Source organism: Amphiprion ocellaris, chromosome 15 (assembly GCF_022539595.1).
Source record: "Amphiprion ocellaris isolate individual 3 ecotype Okinawa chromosome 15, ASM2253959v1, whole genome shotgun sequence".
Classification (NCBI taxonomy): domain Eukaryota; kingdom Metazoa; phylum Chordata; class Actinopteri; family Pomacentridae; genus Amphiprion; species Amphiprion ocellaris.
This window is the reverse complement of record NC_072780.1, coordinates 10,514,183-10,537,703: the sequence shown is the minus strand read 5'-3', so window position 1 is coordinate 10,537,703 and position 23,521 is coordinate 10,514,183. Positions and strand designations below refer to the sequence as shown.

Here is a 23,521-nt window from a genome sequence, read left to right as displayed (position 1 = left end):
GTTTAAATAACAGTCTACGTCTTTTATTATGATTATTATTTTAATATTTATTTTAATTTTCCAGTCAATTTATGAAACATTAACAAGCAGAGGGGTATTTTTTTTTTACAATCAATTATTATGCTACCACCAAAAGACTAGCGAACCGCACGGTCGCTGAACAGTGCGCTCCGTATTTACTCCGACTCCCACAATGCACTGCGAGTAACGTCAGAATCTCGCGACGCAACGTGAATCTCCCGGTGCCTATTCGGCTGCATGCAGGCTACATTAAAATTCATAAATTTTCCACCCTAGTCTTGCGGTTGCTGTTTCGACTGCGTGTATTTATTCTTTTTTAATCTGCATTTGTGCCTGTTCGGTCAGTTAAACCGTTTCGAAAGAAGTTTTTACTCGGAATTCACAGTTTTTCACGTGTCGCGTCAGAAAACTCTCCCTGAAAATGGAGTGTCAGCCCGACGAAGAAACAGCGAAATTTCTGCTGGACGCGTCTCTGCTGTACAAGGAGAAATGCCCGGAGCTCTCACGGTTCTTACTGTAAGAAACTTTGTTTGAAATTCAACATACATTCCACTTTTACGAGCTGAGGCTGTATTTTCTGTGCTTTATTGTTGTAATGGCAGCACGGAGGCGGTAGGTGGAGAAGCTCGACCGGTGACGGTGGGCTTTTGTGTCAAAATGGTGGGAGCCAAACTCCGTTGAAAATATGTTCATTAGATATAACTTAATGCTGAAACTGGGGTTCTTTTGGGCATTACTTTGTCACAGAGTGGCGTCTTACACTCTTTCACTGGACCAGCTTAAATGTAAATATTTTTAAAAATACAAATCCAGCCAGCATTTTCTTCTTCTTTTTTATTTTTACCATATAATATTTCAGACATTTAATAGACTGTAAAATGAGAAAATAACTCGTAACTGTACCCTGTAGCCAAAATAGTAGCTTTATAGCTTATGTTTAGTAGTACACTATGTATTAAAATCATATTTATCATTTGGAGATTGATAGCAATTGAATTGAATTGTCTGGGTATTTACAGATTTCTCTTTTCTTGATGTGTGCATTCCCGCTCCTTAAAAAAAGGGATTGCTGTGTTACAACCACCTTCAACTGACACCATGGTTTATAATCGCATTTGTGCCTCTAAATATCATATATATTTGTGTTTAGTGGTGCCACAATCAAGACATTGTTGCTTGTTTGGATTGTGTTGCTCAGTGTGAAGGCTGCATTTTTCCAGTGGAGTGTAGCATGTCTGCTGATGTTCCTGTTTACACCAGTGACTTATTGAAGCTGGACAAGAGCCCCAGGAGAGTCCCGTGGCTGCTCATGTGCAGGTGTAGTGAGCAGATCTGTGAGCTGTGTGTGGGTGCTTGTAACTGATGATTCTAGTTTAACTCTTTTGCCATTCAAGCTCATGTAGTTGCAGAGTGAAGCAAATTTTATTGGTGAGACCACAGCACCTTCTTAACAAGCATAAAAATGAGACCAGCATGAAGTAAACAAAGTGGTGAAGGCATAGACAATCCCTCTAATCATTGGGCAGGAGAGCCAGGCAGCCTATAAGCCTTTTCTCCTTTCTTGTGTCCCTTGCATGGTTGTTAAACGGACCCATACAGAGTTTTATCGCGGGGCACCGACTGTGTTTATCTGATTAGATCCCTCTAGTTAATTCTTTAAATTTTCCATTAGAATAAAACACGATACTGCTTCGGTTTTGTTTCTTTTTCCAACATAGCAGCTTCTGGTGGCATATTCCATACAGTGGAGATTGCCTTATTGTGGTGAAAGCTGAAAGTAATTTCCAGAGAAATCCTCTTAAGCCTTTAGAGTGTGCATGTGTGTGTGTGTGAGAGAGAGAGAGAGAGAGAGAGATTGCAAAAGGGAGAGCGAAAAAATGTGTGTGCATATAGGTCATGTGCACTTACAGGTGTACAGAAAGTGTGCTCAGATTGGATTTGTTATGGTGCAAATGGGCATTAATGCATTTAAAGCGAGTAAATGTGTGTGTGTGTGTGTGTGTGTGTGTGTGTGTGTGTGTGTGTGTGTGTGTGTGTGTGTGTGTGTGTGTGTGTGTGTGTGTGTGTGTGTGTGTGTGTGTGTGTGTGTGGAGTCTTGTGGTCGAATTGGGTTCCAGCCATGTCCCCGTATCCTCGGGCTTGTTTTCACTTTCACCTGAGCCAGGAAATTTGTGGGCAGTACCATGAATGGAAACAAAAACAGAGGTTTAAATAGTGAAACCATGGTCTGGTTCATTTTACGGATGTGTGTGAGCCCACTGCTAGTTATGAACATTGATCTGTTCCCCAGATTCCCTGGCATTGATGAGTTATGGTGTTTACAGAACATTCTGACCACATTTAACTGACCAGCTGCCCAGCAGGCAAGACACAAATCTAAATGTTTGGACCACTGACTGTGAGACCTAACTGGTTTTATGCCAAAGCATTTGGCAGAGAAAACACAATTATCAGCCACAGCCAAAATTTACACTTAACATGGTGAGCTAATTAAGTGATCTTCGGCGATATGGATAACATGAAATGCAGCTTACTAGGAAGAAAATGGCTGTTTAGAATTAATGTTTCTGATTCATATCTTGGATGTGCGGTTGATCAAACTGTGCATCCAAGACATGGGGGGAAATGTTTTTGTCAGCGTCCTTTCAAATGCCTGGCATATGTGGTCAGCGTGTGTTGATGTTTTAAGTCCTGAGGAACCACAACTGTCTCTACGTGTTCTTCTGGGGGTTTCCACTGTCTCCGCTTTCTCCAGTTATGGTTTTGGCCCATGCGTCACTGGCGTGTTTGTTTCGTGGGCGCGTGTCATTACTCATACACACTGCTCCACATATTTGTTGGAGATGGTGTTACTGCCTCCTGCCACTGTCTTCACCTTCTGTCAGACTGATGATGACTGAATGTGTTAGTGCGTGAGTTACAGTTATATTACTGCTGAGCAAAAATGCATCAGTATTGACTTCTGGTAAAGGCTTTCATTGAATTATTTCTGTCACAGTATAGTATGTTAGTTTCTGTGTGGAGGAGCGGAGAGGGATGTTATTTATTGAACACGTGGCTTGCTACGTGTGACTGTGTTTGTCCCTGACGTCACTTTATTGTCGCTCACGTTGCCAGACCAGTGAAGCTTTTTCCGGTAAGTTCATAATCATAGTTCTGTGTCTGGTAACTGGAGCCTGATAACCAAAATATGCTCAGTGTCTGCTCTGCAAACAATGTCATAATGACTTGGTTTTTAAATAGCCTGAAGTGCTACTGGGTATTTTCTCTTCACACAGGGCCAACATTTTTACTCTAGTGTAGATAAAATAATGATAATTCAACACAGACCGATATTACTGACACTCTGATTAATCAGTTGAAGCCTAGGTTGGGGACAAAAATAAAGCTGAAGATTTTTGCGAAGGATGATTGCTTTGATTATGTTCTTTGCTTGTGTATAATCTTTTAAAATAGCACTTTTGTGCAATTTCCCAAAGGCCAGTGATGTTTTCAAAACACCTGTTTAATGTGATCTACAGTCTAACCACAAAAGATATTTATTTCACTATCATTTGTCAAAGAGAGGAATCAAATCCCTAAATCTGAGAAGCTGTTACTAGTGTAGTTTGAAAGATGATTCATCGATTATAATCTAGTCGCCAGCTTATTTTCTTTCAGTTGACTAATCGTTGAATCAAGTAATTATGTCTGCTCTAAAATGGTGCCTGCAGGGGCTTTGATTCAGTTGAACCCTGCTTTTCGTCTACCACATAAGTAGAGATAAGATAGATGAAATATCGATAAGCCAATACATCATGTTGTTTGTTTTTGTGATGCATTATAAACACAGTACATATCATGAGCAATATAAGTAGTCAGTGCCATGGCTGAGCATTTCTTGCAGAAAGAGGCTTCTTGTGTCATTGTCAGATCAGTTTCTGGTGCAAACATGTATGACTGAATTACTCGAATAATATAATATGCAATTGTGTCATGTAGAATAGTTTTTGCAGTGTTTGAGCAGAACTGTGGGTGAGCTGGTGTGCACCAGCTTCCATAAGTGGGAAGGTTTGACTGAAAGAGGCAAGGACCGCCTGGATCCAAGCATTCTAGAGGAAGCTCCAGTGTAGAGTTACATCTAAGCCATTTTAAGTTAGGAGGGGATCATTAAAACTTCTAAATATGTAACTTTGATATGCAGGAATTAGCTTGTGAATTAAAAGAGTCACTATTTTATAACTGCTTGTGGTTGCATTTATCGAATTAATGAGAATAAAGTGAACAAAATTTAGTAAAAATAAACGGAAACAAAAACAGAAAGCTAAACAATCGAAGTGACGCATTATAAAACTGAATATCAAGGATAGCATACACACACTGACACCACGCTGCAGTAAATTCCTGCTTCTTGCCAGTTTAGCCGTATGTTTTCCTTTCCTTTCCACTTACACAGATATTGTAATGTATCATAGATATTATATCAGGTGTGGCAGAATCACTGTTTTGTGTTGCTTTCGTTATTACGGACAACAAATCATGGCTATTCTCAGCTTCATTTGACCGCATTTTTCCTTTCGTCTGCCATCACCTAGTAAAGACTTCTTTCGTCTCACCTCGTTCATCCACCACTTGCTCTGATTTCCTCTCGTACTGTATCTCTCATCTTACTCCCCTCTCAGCAGGAGCCAGCAACCATCTTTGCCTGTACAAATGAGCCCCAGACTGGGAGGCACTTGCTGGCCTCTTTCTCTGTCATGTCCAGCTGATAAATAGGTCCATGTCGGACTGTGCTATGGAGGGATACAGTGTCTAGAGAGCTCAGTGATTGACACTGACCACAGCACTACCTGTGCTAGGTTGCTGTATCTACATATCTAAATATGTTGCAAACATCAGTGCAGGTTTTTTTTCAGGATATGCCAGAAATTGTACTGTTTTCCATGATGGTAGCAATAAAATGTTCATAATGCTTTTAATTTTGTGTGCTTTTCCCCCAACAGCGTTTCTGTCTCTAATTACATCATTAAATTGTAGCCAATACATAATCCCCCCCATTCAGCTTCCATCTTTTTGCATCTTCCAGTACTCTGTTAATAGCATATTCCAGCTGTCAGCAGTTCATGTGTAGGGCCCATATCTTCAGCGTTCATCACCACAACTAAGTGTGCACTTAAAAGGAGATGCATGAAAAGTATGTTAATAAGATTTGTGCTGTGGAAGAGGTCTTTGTGGTGTACAGTTTCTGAGAGCTGGCTCATCAGGCAAAAAGTGGAAAGAGAGACTGGAAAAGCAAAATTCCCCAAGAATCTGGCTTCTCTACACTCAAGCCATTGAGTTGGTTTTTTTTTAACAGAAACCTTGTCTAAGGATTTGCTTTCATCTTACGTCAAAGAAAAGCAGAACATGTTTTATGTAGCCAGACTGTATAGTGAGTGGTGTTATCAATAGCGAAGCAACTGCCTTGGGAAATGTATTCAAAACCTGCTAACTTTTTAAAGAGGATTTTTATATTGGCTAAGAATGATAAAATGGCTTTTTCAACAAGTAACTAAGTGTTTCTGGAATTGTTCAAGGTCCATGAATCACTATCAGTCCTTTACATAGTCACACTTCCCCACACTGGCCTCATGCAGTCTGACTTCATTTCCAGTATTTTCTGACAGGGCTTCTATATAATCTGACAGTTTAATCCAGTCACTGATTATTAAATTTTGGGAGGATCAAGGGACAGTGCCTCAGACTGTGGGATGACTGATGAGAGATATGTTGCAAATCTGTCCTCACCCTACAATGCATCCAGCTCCATCCAGAATCATCCGGCATTATAAGGCACCATCTCACATATGGTGCGTTTGGGAATGCAAGTGGTGAAAGTCAACAAACCGCTGCCTGTTGCCAGACGCCACAGCAGTTGCAGCCCATGGGTCAGTTCCAGATTAAAGTCGACCTCGTACTCCCCCTCTTGTCTCTATAAACAGCCAGCCCCATTTCTGTCCCAGCCACACGTGCAGCCAGACAGTAAATATCCCTCCATCGATTTAAGCCCAGGGCTAATTTTAGCAGGGCTCAACTGGGTGTCAGTTAAAATATCTCATTGTGGGTGTTCCAAAAGTGTAGGCATCCCTGTAGGGGGTGAAGTGATTGCAATGGTTTGGAGAGTTGCCCTATATTGTTTGGGAGAGACCTATCTGCTTTTCCGGTTGCATGTTTTCCACTACACATAATGGGAAGAGATTTCCATGACGAGCTTTTTTTTCTAAATTGGTGTTTCCAGCTTGTAATGAGTTTGCTTGCATGAATGTATTTTATGCAAATTACAAAGTAATTTTTTTGCAAGTAAAGAAAAATTGTCCAAATGTTCGTTTCTGTTCACTTTATGTCTTATTACATTAGTTCCATATGAAAGGAGTTGTTGTAATGTAAATTGAGAGGAGTATTTTAAAAAAACATGAATATGTATGTTAAATTACATGCTTTTCTCTAGTGCTTTAGAAAACCACAAACTTTATCTATTAAAGAGAAGATGAAACTATCAAAGTTTCACTTCATAATCATTTTTGTACCGATGTTTTTTTTAAAACATCAAACCCAGGGAATTTTACTTTTTCTTTTATAAGTCTCTGTTCAAAGTGTCTGATCTTGTCTCTTCTTTGTCTTCCCCAGGCAACCACCTCTGAATGCTAACGGTGAGTTAATTTCATTTTAGCATGTTTTCATCACTGATGCCCTAGAGCGTAATAGCCACGTAGAGAAGACTGCAGTCGTAAGTAGGACCTTGTCACTGGCTTGTCAAGGTTGATAAAACTCACTAAATCCTCAGCCAAACACACAGTCAGCCAGCTGTCTATAGCAGACTGCCGGGTGGGATCAAACACACACATACACACACTCTGAGACCCATGCCAGCCAAAATCACATCAGTAAGCCGCAGTGCCATTTAGTAAGACTACTCAGAGCTTTCTCATCAAATAATGAAAGGACTGGTTCCTAAGAGAGTAACATGGTGTTTGCTCAGGGGTCAGTTTGAAGAAAATGTAATTTTCGTCCAAAAGCGGATCATTTGATTTATCAAGTCTAGATGTTGAATGAATAAACAGTGCAAAATGTTTTTGGGGAATGACAAATATATTGAGATGTAGTTTGTTTTTCTGTGGATATAGAAATGTGGGATGGTGTCATTTTGAGCACAGTGTCAGCAGAGAATTGTTCTGTAGTTGTAAAGAAAAACTTGTCATTCTCACCCTTTTGTACACTTGGATCTTTTTGGTTACCTGAATATTCTTTTGTTCCAAAGTAACATGCATGACAGCACACCAAAGTATTTGCCAACAAGTGTTAGATAATCTGTGTGTCTGCTCTTTTACTCAGCCCCAATGAAGTCCAAAATCTCCAACCTGATACAAAACACCTTGATCTGTCCATACTGTTGTCAGTGGCTGCTGCCTGACAATCACCGGATGCGACTGTGGCCCAAAAAGTGTCTGTCAGCACGAGTGCAGAGTGTCCTGCTCAGGAAGGCCAGAGGCAAACGTCTCAGCCTAGTGCAGAAAAATCTGCTGCACCATTTCCAAAAGTCCTCCTCAGTACTGGTGAGAACACAAAGCACTACAACCTCATAGACCTGGTTTTGTATTGTACTGCACTGCTGCATATTGTCCTTGCAGGGGTATATGTCAAGGCAAGCAGATTTCAACAAAAAAGGCAACTCAAAGTGCTTTATGTAAAACATAAAAGGCTAGACTACTCATAAAAGAAACTGAAGGCAATGAAAGTAGACACACACAGGGATTTTTAAGAGAGTATAATAAAAACTACGATAAAACTAAGCTAAAATAGAATGCAGATTAACATGAGAATACAAACTACAATGCAATGAAGGACAAGATATGAATAAATTGTTCCAAATATAATTTATTCATGGGGAGCAGCAATCTTAAGCCTTGATTTATATGAACTGACAGTTGGAGCAATGTTGGAGCAGTAAATCCAGCTGTAAGACTGAATGATATCCTATACTCCAGTTGTGTTGTAAGTAATAGTAAGTTTAGGGGTTATTTAGATAGATTTAGAAATAATACTTTTTTGGAAGCTGTGTAATGTCATGGTTTTTAATTAATCCTAAGTCATGTTTGTTCACTTTTTTGTGAAAATAATATCATTGGTAACACTGGTTCTTCCTTTGATCTATCACTTTGACTTTAGTAATCATAAAGGTGCTATTTAGCCAAAGGCCCTGAAATATCAACCCCTATGTAAGCTATAAAAAACCTGCTACATTGTCCTTGACATGGCCACTGTTTCCATATGTTCACCTCAGACTTCTACCGGGTGCAAGACAGGACAGAATTTCCTGCACGTTATCAAAAATTATCACATTGCTATTTATGGTACTTGTCAAGCCCTGCATTGTCCTGTATTGCATTGTTTCCAGCCGTTGTTGCTCTTTAGACGGATGAAGTCATTAGTATTCATTCCACACAATGTGTCTGGTTCATTATGGTGCTCCACTCATGGCTACCACCTTTACAGTGGTCCCATTAGGCTTAACTGTAAGAGCACTAATGTTGCTAGACTGTGCTTTGTCAACACTCACCCTGTTCTGTCCCAAAGCTCAATAAATTGTTATGGTGTTCCTTTTTATCTGTCCTGTTAATGGATGGCGCCAAGTAGGGACAAAATGAAAAGCATATTTTGGCCGGCACCCACCCATTCTACTGATAAACCCATTTAGGTGAGGGAGCTGGTGATGGAGCGTGTAACGATAGGGTCATTTCCCCCTGCATCAGAGAGCAGTGATAGGAGAGAACCAGTGAAGAGTCTCTCTGGTGATCTGACATCAGCCCTAATGACGAGCAACTTAGGTGGAAATGCCACTGCCTCATTAAAATCTGGTTGGGTTCATCGAGTGTGCAGGTATTCACCACACAAGGCACTCTGAACCCACTCATCATTATATATCTGTTGACTCTGAGGGCAAAGAGGTAGACAGAGATAGATTCAGGCAGCAGGAATAAGTAAGGTAACAAAAGGAATAACACAGCACAGTGAAACAGCAAATGTGATAAAAAGCAAGAGGGAGAAAGGCAGATAGATAAGAGAGATGAACAGGAGAAATCAAATGATGGACTGCCAAAGGAAATGTTGTCATCTTTTGTCATAATTTAATATGCATCATTGGTTGTGCAGTCCTGTTTTACCTCTGTGTACTGCTGTGATGGTCAGATCCAGGGTCTGATAGGGAAATCATCTGGTTCACAGAGGAGAGTGCTGTAAAAAGTCTATTATGGGGATTCTCGACATTACAGTATAGTAAACAAACTATCCATAGAGCAGCTTGAAAATTGAAAGTACTGCTGTCAAAATTGGAAATTAAATTCAATACAGTGGATGGAATAATAAACCCAGCAAAAATAATCTTGATTTACACAGGCCTCTAATAATAGCAGCTGTCAGGTAAGAACTGTAAGAATGTAGCTTTAGTGCGAAGAGGAAGTAAGAGCAGTGCTGTAAACTATTTATGAAATCACAGTGCCTACAAATTCCAGCCTTCATATCCGTAACTTAGAGTTGTGTGGCTTTGCTGTTGAACTCTTAACTCTGAGTCAGAGACAATTATATGCTGTGTTGTTCTCTGAAGGACTGTCTTAAAGACACACAGCAATGACTCTGCACCTCTGCCTTGGCTCATTTGTCAGCGGGCATCACAATGAAGAATGTTGATGTTTGATCATCACGTGACTTTCTAGTAAACCAATACACCCCAAGAATGTCCTCCAAGGTATTTTTGCCCTCTGTTTTCATGGTCACCGGCTTGAAATGTACTGGAGGTTCAAGAGGCACCAAGTTCAACCACACATGCGAGTCGGCGTACACCTGTGCTCCGCACACGGGTGATGGTGAGGTGATACCCTGAAAATGCAGCTGTGAAGATAAACGGAGGAATGCGGAATGCTTCCCTTTTTTGCCTCTCTGACTCCATACTGATGAAAGAGCAACACAACCCTGACAGGAAGAGAGCGGCTCAGCACGAGACCCAGAATAAAGAGACCGACATCCACTCAAGTCTTTTTTAAACATAGAAGCTCCGGGCCATAGATAGGATTACGAAAGAATCACGAGTTGTGTGTGCGCGCGTGGTTTTTTCTTAGTCCTTGTGCAATAATTTTTAAAGGATGCTGCTTTGATCTCGACTGAAAAACAGTCTCTGCATATCCTGTTCGCTACCTGAATGTGATAATACAGCACAGTGACCATGTGGCCTTGATATGGTTTCATTAGTGTTTCATCCTTTTATTGTTTTATTTCAGTGTGCCAGAGTTGAGTGTTATGGCCGTGTACACGGAAAGCTGCTCTCCTTACTGTCAGCTACGTGACACCTACAGAAGGAAGTACATCACACTGCTGTATAATTTTGATGTCAGTTTTTTATGCACAACCTGAGACAGACCTTTGTCAAAATAAGGTGTGAGTATTTGCAGATCTAGCCACTTGTGTTTTATTGTGTTCTCGATGTTCTTGCAAGTGTCAAAACAATTACACGATTTTATTGTGGATGAAGTGTGATGTGGAAACTTTGAAGAGCTAATAGCTTGTATGACTCATATTTGGATTAGTTAAAAGCCGTTGGGTCTCGGCAAAATTGCATTCAGTCTTTCTAGGTACTTTGAGGGAAATATTTTTTCTTCCGAACAGTGTGCATACATCTGTATACTATGTATTTAGGGTGTCTTGATATATCCACGCTGATGATGACCATGATTTTTATTATCACGTATAACTGTCTGACTGATGTTTCAGCAGAGGAGCAATACCCAGTACAGTTATGTTTACTCTCTACCTCCCTACAGTTATATTTTTGTTGTAAGTAATTTGTCAAAAAAGGGGTAAAACACAGAAAAAAGTTAAAGATGAATTTGGCTGATAGCATTATTAGTTTTTTCATTTTCTGTAGTTTTCGCAGTATTATTGTAATCATAAGTTGTTCTGGACAAGATAATTTTATGGTGAAAATCTGATATTGTGACAGGCCTAGTGTACATGCACACTGCGTAATGATGCACCACTTTCCATGCAGATCCTTTATTGTATTTACAGTAAATTTATGGCTTGAACGTAATGAACTTATGTAAGCGTAAAAACTTCAGAGAAATATATGCACATTTATACTCGTACACATGCGCGTTTTGAAGTATTTATACTCCAGGATGTAAATCATCCTCATTTCACACCATATTGCTCTCTCTTAAGGATGAGTGTATGTGAATGTGCTGCCCTCGGGGTGGATGCCAGTGTATGATAGGCTTTCCTCATCTCTGTGAAGTTGTGTCTTTGAGGTATTATAAATCAGGTATGTTTATGCATTCTGGGCAGGTTATCTAGCAGCAGATATGGAAATAAACTGGAGTGCATCCCCACAAGAGAGGCAGAGACCCTAAATGGAGCGAAGAATAGACTCTTCTCCTCCTCCTTCATTCTTCTGTTCTCCCTTGTCGAGTATAGATTTATACTTCCCAGCAGAGTTGTTTGTTACGTTCATGTTGTTTTGGGTGGTTAATTTATGCGCATTCTGACAACAGCACGTGTTTTCAGAATAACAGATCAACCAGACATGAAAAATATCACTGACAGCTCATAAGTGGTTGAAAAATCTTTCCTTTTTCCAAGAAGAGCCATCTCTTCCAGACCTGAGTCCAATCTGTCTCTGTAATTTATGTCACCGCTTCTTCTTGACCTCACTGACCACCTCTCATCCTCTGCCGGTTTTTACTCTTTCCAATCTGTCCTTTTCTCTTGCGTTTTACCTCAACTCATCTACCTGACTGCCCCCTGTCCCCTTGCATTATCCTCATCTTTCTCTTCTTCTCCTTCCATTCTTGGCCATCTCCTCACCACATCTCTCTGTCATATTTATCTTTGCTGGAGAATGTCTGTTGAGGAGATGACAGGGAACAGGAGGCAGCGATGTCTGGCTGGTGCTTTCCCTGTTTGTTCTCCGGGAACAGGAAAAGCTCCACTGAGGGTTATGACACCTTGAGGGAGGCCAGCGAGTGACAGGATGACAGGAAGGGGGACATGTTGGGGAAGAGAGAGGCCACGAGGAGAGCACTGTTTTTTAGATACAAACAGAGGAGACTCAACGTGAAGTAGAAACACTCACTCTGGTGTCATGTGTGCAGGGATTTAAGTGAAGCATTTTAGGCATGTTAACAGGCACATATACAGTAAGAGCAGCAGTCATGGCAAATCACTGCCAGCTGAGCTGACATCCTCGGGGAATCTTTAAGTGAACAAACAAAATATGCTCACTGCAACATAAACTTTAAGTCGTTTTTATCCGTATAAATGACCTAATGTCACAGCATAACAGCATGTCAGCTCTTAATTATCCTCTGTGCCTCACTTCATTTTGTTTTTCAACACTGCTATTAAAAGCCTACTCTAGAACTTGGCAATCCCTTCTGTAAGTCTAACTGCGAGATGTCAGCGGTGTCAGGGTTTGGAACCTGCCTTTGTTAAGCTTTTGGATCATCACTCAGCACTATTTACAATATATTGCTACTGAAACAATTTTCTCAGCACGTGTACACATTAATGACATTTATTGGATATGGATTTACACTTGTGAGGTTTGTCACCTCTTATTAAATTCAGAAAAGAGTTCTAAATCCAGATCTGTCTCTAAGCTGTTTTCTTTATTCCTCAGTCCCAAATGTCTATCTGCACTCAGAACAGCTGCACCCTGAAGCACAGCTGGGCTGTTCAGGTGTGTCAAAAACATTTAATAAACTAAAGTACAGACATTCAGCTGTCACAAATTCGAGTGTGCCTTGTGCCAAGTACTTTCCTTTGGCCTCTCTTCACTTAGTGAAAATGTAATATGAAGGTTCCCAAATTCAGTGGAAGCATTTTTTTTGCATTTTTATATCCAAAATATTTAAGTACTGTTTTTACTGTCACCTTAAACCAAACTAAGATGGCTTGCTTTAGATAAATCTGCAGTGACTGGTTTGCTATTACTTCAACAGATATCATCTGCAGGATTTTGACAAGCATTTGTTTTAACATTTTATTATCTGATTATATTTTAATTTCATATCTGAGAGAACCACATCAAACATTTTTCACAGGGAGAAATCAAAGATTAAAGTTGCAGTGATTTCATGGTTCATTAGAAAAGCATATGGAGTTTATTGTAAAGAATTAACTGAAGCAGGGTGATCCAAAAGCTGCAGAGGCCTTGATGTAATGTTGCTGGTTTAATTCCCAGCCAGCCTCGTTCCTTCCTACATGTCATTCCCCTGCTCTCCTTAGCCACACTTCTTGTCTCCAAATATCCAAGAAAGGCAGAAATGCCAACAAACATTATACATGTATATAAAAGAATAATTTTTTTAAAATAAAATATTCCATAATATATTCCAGCTGACGGGAAATTTGTGTTTGACTTTAGGTAAATCATCAGTTAATGTTTTGATATCTTTTCTCCAGTCTTTTGCTGTGGTTGGCTTTGAGGCAGATCTGCTGTGTGATGCAGGATAAAATGTGACCTTTATCACCACCAACAGAGACAGAAAGAGGGAGAGAAAAAGATATGACATCTTTTTTAAAAATGGCAGTGTGTAGCAGCTCTGAATTCAAATTGGTTGTCTCTCTGTATTTACCGGGCTGCCTGCCGCCAGACATTGTAACTAAGTGGCTGCCTGCACCCAATCACAGTACAAGGCCGTGGTTAGAGGAAAGTTTACAACGCTTGCCTCGTATTGATCCCCCAACGGCTCTTCTGCTTTCAGCTTTATTGTGTTGTATTGACGTGTTCTCAAATGACTTTCACACACAGCGCACGTAGATGTTCATGCCTTTGAGCTCACAAAAAACTGAAACATTTTGGAAAGTGTCACACAATCGACATTTAGCGATTCTAAACTATTGTAAGACAGATTTTTTTTTTTTGCTCTAGAAGTCTAACAGGCACCTAATTCTGTCACTCACTCTGTTCGTCAACTCTACTCATCTTCCTCCTCTTGGGTGGTATCGTACTGCCAAGGTCAAATTAATCAGTCCAAGCTGACCTCTGGCAGCAGAGATAAAGAGGAAGGGAGGTATTTATGGACCAGGGGCTATTAATAGAAGGAAGGGTCCATCTGCAGCATTGATTTATGTGAGTCTGTGCATCTTTGTGTGTCTATATATGTGTGCCATTTTATATGAATTGAGCTCTCCGAGCCATATGTTTTATGTGTACATATATATATAAGCATATATATCAGCTAAAACATAAAAACCACTGGCGGGTGATGTAACTAACATTTATTATCCTGTTACAACATTAATGCATCTATAAAGGGGTGGGGTATGAGGCATACATATAGATAGAGGTAGACCTATGCAAACCTCATGTGACACTCAGTCATATGTACCTATATTTACAGTCGTGAACAAAAGTTTACCAGGTTATCATGACTGTCACGAGGTTCCACTAACTCCTATAACTTTTCATTTTTTATGATGTAATTATTGACGCAAATGCGTCTTTGTCGCAAAAAACAATCATGCATTTTTGTTCTTTCATAGGTTTATTACACGTTTTCTGGAAAAATGACAAAATCTTCTGGGTCAAAAATATACATCAATTGTAAGTATGTAGAATGCTGTATTAATCAAATCTTCAATCCAATCACCAGCGTGGCTCAGAGATAATTGATCAATGTCCACAATCCAGCATATTATACATCGAAATGGGCTGAGAGGCTGCCATGCAAGAAGGAAGTCCTTCCTCTAGAAAGGGCACCTTTAGGCTCGACTGAAGTTGGAACTGGTGTTTTACACAAAGTAAATTGAATAATGAAGAAAGAGGATTACCTCCACATTATGCAGGAAATCCTGAAGTCATCAGCCAGCAGGTTGAGTCTTGGACACAGTTGGGTGTTCCAACAAGACAGTGACCCCAAACACACGTCAAAAGTGATTTAAAAAAAAAAAAAAGACTAAATCAGGCTAGAATTAAGATTTTAGACTGGAGTCCCCCAGTCATGACTTAAACCCCATCGCAAATCAGTGGAATGTGAGGAAGAAACAAGTCTGTGTCAGATAGCCAGCAAATTTAGTTGAAATGTATCAATTCTGTCAAGAGGACTGTTTAAAGATACTAACAGAAGCGTGTCAGCAGCTTGTGAATGGCTTCCAAAAGTACCCAGTTGAGGTTAAAATTACCAAAGGACATTTGACCAAATATTTTAACCAAGTACATTTTGTTCTATTTCCAGAACACCTATAATAGGGCTATAACAGAACCAACATGCATGATTGTTTTTGGGACAAAGACACGTGTTTCAATGATTCCAGTATAGAAAATAGTCACGGGAAACATAAGACTGCCAAGATATACAGTAGATGGTCTTTATAAATGTATGTAAACATTTGTTCACAGCTGTATAGAGTTTTAGGTGTAAAACTTAAATCTGTCTGTTCTCCCTATGGGGTCCTTCCTTCCTGTCCTTACTATCGCTTTCTTCCTTCTCTCCCTCCTATCTGTCGTTCCTTGCCTCTTCCTTTCTTGTTCCACATAGCACAAACAATCATTTTTATTGACGTCCTCACTTGTTTATATGACAGCTTCAGAAGTGTTAAACTCACCACCCTCCCTTATCATTTCTCACAGTATTCTTTTACACATATTCAGCTGGGCACAGCTTCGGCCACATGACAAAAAGCTGCACAACCACACTGAGAGTTGTCCCATTTATCATGAATTATCTCTCAGCTTATTGATACCTCATGCAGCTATGCTTTACATTCATATAAACTGAGTTTGGATCTATTACTGTGCAGACACGAGAATTAACAGAGGGGTTAATTCTGTTTTAATTTTTAAAGGAGGATATTTCAGTAACTGCTGTTATCAGTGTATATAATGATTATATGTTGTCTTTTTATGATATAAAGTTTGAACTGCAGGTACTGACATCCTATGCACCGTGCATGATTGTCAGAGCTGAATAGCCGTGGCATGCTTTATGTGTATGGAATCAAGGTTAAGTGTATTTGTCACCACGACTGTCTGAGTTGGCTCACATTGAAGAAAAACACAAACATGGGTATGGTATCAGAAAGAAACCACAAGGCTCCATTTATTTGTGGTGGGATTAAGATGAAAGGTCATGGCTGAGCTGGTGTTGGAATATGCAGGTTGGAGGCAATAATAGACTACTGATAAGTATTAAAATCAAATGTCATATGTTCTTCCTCTGACCATATGGTCAACTTGATCTTCCTGACAGAAATTCAACTTTGTGCATAAAATAATCATCCTTAATAGTACTCCAGCTGTGTATAGGTTGTTGTTTATCCTCACTCTACCCCGAAGATCTGAAACGTCGCCTTTGCCGTATGCTTGATTGGCCACTGTTTAGGGTTGTCTGCTGCCAAGATGAGGAAATCAAATCTGTCTCACCGACTCACGTGTGTCCCTCCAAGTGCATACGCTACATGTCAGAGGATTAGCGTAAATTAAAGTAGTACACGTGATATGCGGGGATTGAATTTCAGGTTATCACGATTTCTTATCACCAAGGAGCAAGCATGCTGTCATTGCTGTATTGGAGTGGACAGTATCACTTCCTTGGCACTTAAATATTGAGGTCTGATAAATGTGTCCACTGTGAACTTACATGCACACACATTTTGTGAAGGTTTCTTTTCTTAGAACCTGCTGAAGCCTGTCGGTGTTTTAGTTCAGGCCAGCTGATGATAGTTGGGCCAGTCGTGGTAACTAGAGGACAAGAGGATAAACAGCATGAGGTCATTCTAGCTGTAAACATGCATCTGCAGCCAGCTGTCTGTCTGTGTTTGATTCTGTCCACTGTGAGCCGCACACTTATTTTGCCGTGGTTTTTTTTTTTGGATTATTTTTTTTTTACTTGGCAAGCGTAGGATAGTCATCCGAGTTTGAAATGGTACAATCTAGGCTGTCACCTAAATTTCCACAGCTCTAATCACTTACAGTGTTACAACTGAGGCCGTTGCATTTATGACAGAAGAACAAATAGTTTTTGTTTGACTGTTTCCCATCAGTGTCCAGTTTAGGATCTGATTAAATGAGCCTTTAATGATCAACAGGAGGAAATTGTATTATCGTAGCAGTAAAAAAAAAAAACAGGAGGTAGTGATAGGAAGGTCATAAATAGAAAGAAAGCAAATGCAGAGTGAAAATATAAGAGTGCTAATCACAACACTTAAAATAAGAAGAGATGGATAAATGGAACAGGGTTAAAATTGGAGTGATGCATGTGCATTTCTGACTCTGCATCATTCATCTATTTAAGTGTGCTTTAACTCTGTCTGTCTGCAGTTTTGCAGCAGATATGACAAATGAAACAAAATGTTATAGATGTGTATATGCCTACCTTGGAGCTGTTTGGGGTTTTTTGTTTGTTTTGTTTTTCATTTTTACCAAGAGTGAGTTGCTAATCCAGATATTTCTTTGTTTTGATAATTACTACAGCTCTGCAATAATATGAAAAGACTTGCTGGTAACATTGGTAATAATGCTTCCATATTCCATTGTCAAATGAGATAATATCATTAAACAAATATTGTGTTGTACTCCCATAGCACTTATTTTCAAAAGCGTATTTTCTTTCAAATGTATCACTGACTTTTGTTTTTTGTCAAAATTATTTCTTTGTCGTCTAATGGCACCCAGGGAGTGTTCTGGGGGAAAAATTATGTTGCTGGATAAAACAGCTGTTTTTCAGAAGTCAGCTAATGTCTAAGTAAAAATCCAACCAAATGTAGTTTTTAGCTGTTTTTGACTTGCACATATTATATTTGAATATTGAATACTTCACAAATCCTCAGTGTTTGTCTTGAGAGCGCTACAGCAGGAGAGACACTCCTATACATGAACGTAGATCCTCCTGTGGAGTGCCACTCTGCCCACCATATTCCACCACTTTATCCATTGCTCTGAAGTTCCTCTATTTAGCCAGAAAGTGATGCCAGTGTAACATCCTTTGCCATGTGTTTGTATTATAAATGTCCTTCCTTGCTTGAGGACACTTCAGACATGAATAAGTTTGAAAAAAACACAGTTCCAGCTTTGTTTGCGTCATGAGCATATCTGCTTTGACTTGCTGTGACTTATTTTTATACAGTGATTGTAATCATAATAGGCTTGTGCTTTGCTAAGTTAAGAAGAGTGCCACTTATTTCAAGTTGAGTTTGATGCAGAAGTCTTTACTGTTGGATATTCAAAGCAGTGCTAAAATAGGGGGCTTGCCTATTTCAGAGTTACACAAAAACTTATTTTGTATCCCTTATGGGATCACAATACCTCAGCATCCAAGGTATTGGTTTTAGGTTTTAGTCCCATCCAAAGAGTAGACAGTCCAAACTTTTGAAATGTGAAGTTACTGAGCCAAGACCGCTTCATTGATGAGTAAAACATCTGTATTTCTGTGCTCCTGAAAGTCCAGTGCATGAGTTTGTGAACATTGGAAGTTTGCCACTGTGCCTTCACAGCATTTGTAAAGTGCATTATATATAATATATATATATATATATATATATATATAACGTAAAGCATGCCTTCGAATGACTTGAGGTTTTCCCCACAGCATAGTAATCTATATTCTGTTTATGTGCTGAACTAAGCTCACCAGTAATTCAACGTAGTAATATTTAAAACTTTCTAAGTTAGACCCTATGTATTTACAGATATAATTTATCAAATGATTTTGCATGTAGTAATAATGCCATTCTACATGGAGAAATGTTTAGCATATTTCTGTTTGTTTAGTTTGCCCTTTTGACAGAGCATTGGTCAGTTTTCCTTTGAGCCACACCCCTAACCCAAAGATGGGTGGGTCAGTTGCTGGGCTTGGTCTGTATAAAGACGGACATGCAGGCTGGTGTAGTAAACACTTCACACACAGTCAGGTAGACAGAAAGAGCAACTCAGTGTTCCTGGTTCGCCGAAACCCAACTCTCCAGTACTTTCCAACAGACACCTGTCAGACTCTAACATGGCAACATTCGTGTCGGTGAGTTTTCCATCTCATCAGCATTCAGGACTGTCAACAGCTCGGCTCAGACTTGCTGACCTCTGCAACGGTGGTCTGTTCTAACCGGTTTTAACCTTGTGCAACTCTGGATGCTGTGTCATTGATTGGATTTAAGTTACGGAAGGTTTGGAGGGATGTTAAGGAGTCTTTAGTCAACACTAGATAGCACTTAATACTGTGTACTGCATTTTCTACTTTGAAGAAAGTTTTATTTAGGGATGAAGTGTAGTTATCTCCTCTGTTTGAGAGTTTCTGTCTGTTGAAGCTTGTTAATATGACAGAAAACAGGATCTATAGCTTGTCTTTTACTTAGATTGTGGTCAGCTTATTCCTGGGATGATCTCATTGTCTCCAAATTGTTACTTTCCCTTGTCCTGATGGTGGTGTCTTAGTTGTGAATAATGAACTGCAATTGAAAAAGAGCTTCTGCAAATGTAAGAGTGATTGTGGTGTGCCAGAACAGTTAGTCTATTTTTGTAATTTACCACAGTGTGTGTTTGTGGAAACAGGATTTGTGCTTCATTAGGTTCTTATTGATTTATTACTTGTGATTTGATAGCAGCTTGTGTGCACCCCGTGACACGCACTGTCATTTGTCCCAGTCACAGTGTAGTTGCATACAATGTGACATTTTATTGGGAGACTACAGAGTGCTATGCAGGAGTTTAGGACGCCAGTAGTTGTCTTGGTTCATAACGGTCTCATGACACTGCAGTTGCACCTTGTAACTCTCACAAATGTCTACATGCTTTCCCTTAAATAGAGTCAGAATTTTTGTTTGCATGTCATGTGTAATATGTGTAAGAAAATTGTTTTAAATTTGTCATCAGAGGTACATCAGAGAAAGAGATCGACTCAGAGAGTCTGCTAAAGTGTCATTGTAATTGTAGTTTCAAAAAAGGCTGGTTCATAGAGTTTAGTTGCAAGAGCTCACTAACGGTTTTGATAACATGTGTCCCCTGAATAGGTCAGACTGCATGGCAACAGCCCCAACTTGCCCTCTCATAGGCTAAAGACAGTATTTCCCATCCCACTTTGGCTTATCCAGCTATTTTCATGTCTGTGCAACATGCTCTAAGGTGAAATTATGTTTGGCATGGCCAACAGGAAAAGCCTCAGCTGTTCGGTGAATCTCCTGTCAGGAGTTTGCTTCCTGAACCGCATTATGAACTATTCCTCAGCTGAGAGACAGCAGTAGATGTGCCTGACGTCTCGGAGGCTTTGACTGGCCTGCGTCACCCAGAGCATATGAGCAGCACTCATTACAGCTGCAGCCACAGCTAGTCGTGCTCTCTGTGCCCCAGAAGTCAATCCATCACTGCGGTCAGTGACCAGACTAAGTCACTGCAAGCTCTTCAATGTCCCAGAGAAAATCAGACAGTTGTGGCAATATGTAGTTTGAGTTTTAAAAATAGTTAGAAAAAGAAATGATCAAAATTCCTCTCTTCCACTGACATCAGTTGGTAAATAGATTAATATTTATAGTTTCATAAACCTGCAGAAAAACCTGCAGAATTTTCTGCGAAGTGTTCCTTATATGGCTTCACCTCAAAACCTCATTATGTATGAGAAGAATGTAGATGCAGGGCATGCAATATTAATGAATATGTTCCTTTTCTCTCCTTATCCCAGATGGCCACCTGCCATGCTTGCAGTAAGACATCCAGACACAAAGGAATGAACAGGGATTTTATAGCTACCCTCGCTAAGACCCACAGCACGCCGGGGAGTGCTGGCAAACATAAGACACCTCAGTCCACCAATAGATCCAACATGAGTACCCCGAAGACTCCTGGCAAAGACAAGACACCTGTTCATACATCTAGGTACGTTTTTTTTTAGCTTGTTGCTATTAATGTCTCCTGAGCTAAGATTTAAGATACCACCTTCCTAGACTAATTTTGGGAGGTGTCGCAGACATCCGAGAGTATGATGTGTGAGGCACGTAAGCATTTGAATGATTAAATTTCTATTTGTTCAGCATTAAGAGAACTGCAGCGAGTTAGACGGGCTGTACGTGTTGATTCCATGCTTGCTAGATTATATTTTTGTTGACGGGGTACCTTCAGCAATTCCTGCTAACCTACAAAATCTCAAGTTACTGTTTCTTAACTCTGTTTCTCTCTCTCTCTCTCCCTCCAGGTCATCCACCTCGTCCAGCTCTTCAGGGTCAAGCTCAACTTCCTCCAAGCCGCCCAAAGCTAAAAATTGGGTCGTCCAGCGTCTGAGCAAGATTCTCATGCGAGAGGACAACGAGGGTGGCAAGAAAAGGGGCTTGAAAGATTTTCTGTCCTCACTTTGAGTATCTCTTTGTCTTTAAGATTATGCTTCAACAACAAGGGAGTTTGACCCATGTTGTAACCTGTTTACATCAGAGGATAAGGGAGAGCTTAAATAACTAACCTCAGGTTCCAAACCGGTGAAGGAAGGGTTACAGTTTGCCCGCCAACACTGCTGTTGCTGGGCTGATTGGAATGGCGCTCCTGGAATCCTGAATGTAACAACTGAGAGCACTGAGCTATTAATCACTTAGTGCATCTTCTGCTGAGTCAGACAGAGGATTGCTTCTGTTGTCTACTTTAGGACATGCCTCTTGTGATCTCCCAAACTGGGGATGTTACTCTTAGTAAAATGTTATTCATCAAATTTCTGGAGCATCACAAGAAGCCCAACTTTATTGTGTGCTGGCCGTTGTGGCATGAAAAGCTGGTTTACATGCCAATATCATTCTGTATTTTGAATTTTGTTTTCTTAAGTTACAATTACACATTCATATGATAAGTGTATATGTATAACAAATCACTATTCATGCTAGTTTTTGTTAAAACATTTGTATGTGTCTCTCCAGTTTTTAAACTCTCTCCAGTTGGGAGATGTCTGTGTAACTTCATTTGTCATAGCATAAGTTCATCACGACAGAGTGGCAAATGTACAGATGTTTTGCCGCTGCTGCATTTTTGTATGTGCATATAAAAGATTTGGAAGCTGTGCAAAACACCGATACAATGTTTGTGGTTATCATCAGTTGCTGTTTACATTGAGCGGGCTCAAATGCCTAAAATCTGTACAGAAAAATACTTTATGATTAGTGTTGTCTAAACTTAAAGTTTTCTTTTGATACTTTCTTTGGCTGTACGTATTTGAAAGGTTACTCTTTTGATAGTTTTGTTAAGAGCAGGAATATTCAATATATCCACTCTATTTTGTACTGCCTGATTACCTACTCTGTTGTAGATCAGCTGTTTAATGAGCAGTGTGTGTTTATATCCTGAAATACCTCACATCTATATTCCACTTACTGTGACACTGAAATAAAACCTTTTCGGTTGTGAAATTCTGTGCTCTTTATTCTTAGTCACACACGAGTGCTCAGAATGTTCTTAAAATGCAACTTCTATGTTAATTTAATTTCTACTGATATATGGATAAATGGATATAAAGTATTCGATCATTTGAGCTACATACATTGGGGGTGTTCTAAGGATTCTCTACACCTTGTCTTGCTTAGCTGACAGCTGTTTAACACCCTAGGTCAGGGCAATTCACATTGTAAAGTTAAGACTTTACAATATTATTCTATAGTATGAAACGCAACATATCCAAATATTCACTTTGAGCAAGCACTTGGTGACAGTGGAAGGGAAAAAAAACTCCCTTTTACCAAGTATAAGGGAGTTCAGCTGTAGCAGAGAGAACCAGACAAACGACACACAAGAGAACAATAAACACCAGGGAGGCTGATGAGGCCAGTAACTACAGTGCAACTCTGCATCCGGAGATGCCCGTAGAGTGGACGAAACACAAACTGCAAGAGAGAATACACAAAGTTAAGGATACGCAATGATGACATATAAATGCATGTAAAATGAAAAGGGGGAAAGTCAAACTGCGCTGAAGATAATGCAAGATAAGGGAAAAGAAAGTAACTGCCAAAGACATTTAGTGTACAAAGTAAAATAAAATAAGAATAACTGAACAAAAACATAAATGCAGTATGTGACATCGTGTTAAATTCTAAGCATTCTTTTTAACATAAGGTATTTGCTGTTTCAAAACTCTGCATTTTTACAATAGAATAGATGTCATAAAACAGCCAAAAACACACTTTATTGGAAATGATGACGGGTAGATCGCGAGAGGAGTCATAGACCAGAAACCACAATTCAGTGTGTTCATCATGTAAATCACGTCTGCAAGACAGAATTAATGACATTATGGATACTGGCTTCAGTAATGTTGCTCCTCTGTTCATGAAGGGTTGATGAAGTTGGCACACACACGGACACGTCAGACACGTCCATCCAGAGCATCACGTTGCAGATCAGGCTTTCTGAAATTATTTCTTACATGACAAATGGTGGAGCTGTGGACATGCGAGAGCCTGGCTTCTATGGCCCTAACTGACCTGCCAGTTTCTTTGCATTTAAAGGTGGCTTTTTATAGTTGCTGGGCATATG

At 39.8% G+C, this 23,521-nt stretch overlaps 2 protein-coding genes across 2 annotated transcripts in view; one reads left to right on the top strand and one right to left on the bottom strand.

Moving 5' to 3' along the window:
• Window positions 1–216: 216 nt before the first annotated feature.
• On the top strand, window positions 217–22,398 carry c15h18orf21 (chromosome 15 C18orf21 homolog). The gene is made up of 5 exons (XM_023281958.3): window positions 217–537; window positions 6,667–6,689; window positions 7,372–7,592; window positions 20,697–20,890; window positions 21,207–22,398. Exons 1-5 carry the CDS (start codon window positions 443–445, stop codon window positions 21,364–21,366), a joined length of 693 nt encoding a protein of 230 aa, XP_023137726.1. The 5' UTR covers window positions 217–442; the 3' UTR covers window positions 21,367–22,398.
• The window catches only part of pex1 (peroxisomal biogenesis factor 1), a 174,569-nt gene continuing 169,172 nt past the window's right edge, over window positions 18,125–23,521 (bottom strand). Inside the window, exon 25 of the transcript XR_008604188.1 lies at window positions 18,125–18,134. The gene's annotated coding sequence lies outside the window, so the exon portion shown is untranslated. The remainder of the gene's footprint in view (window positions 18,135–23,521) is intronic.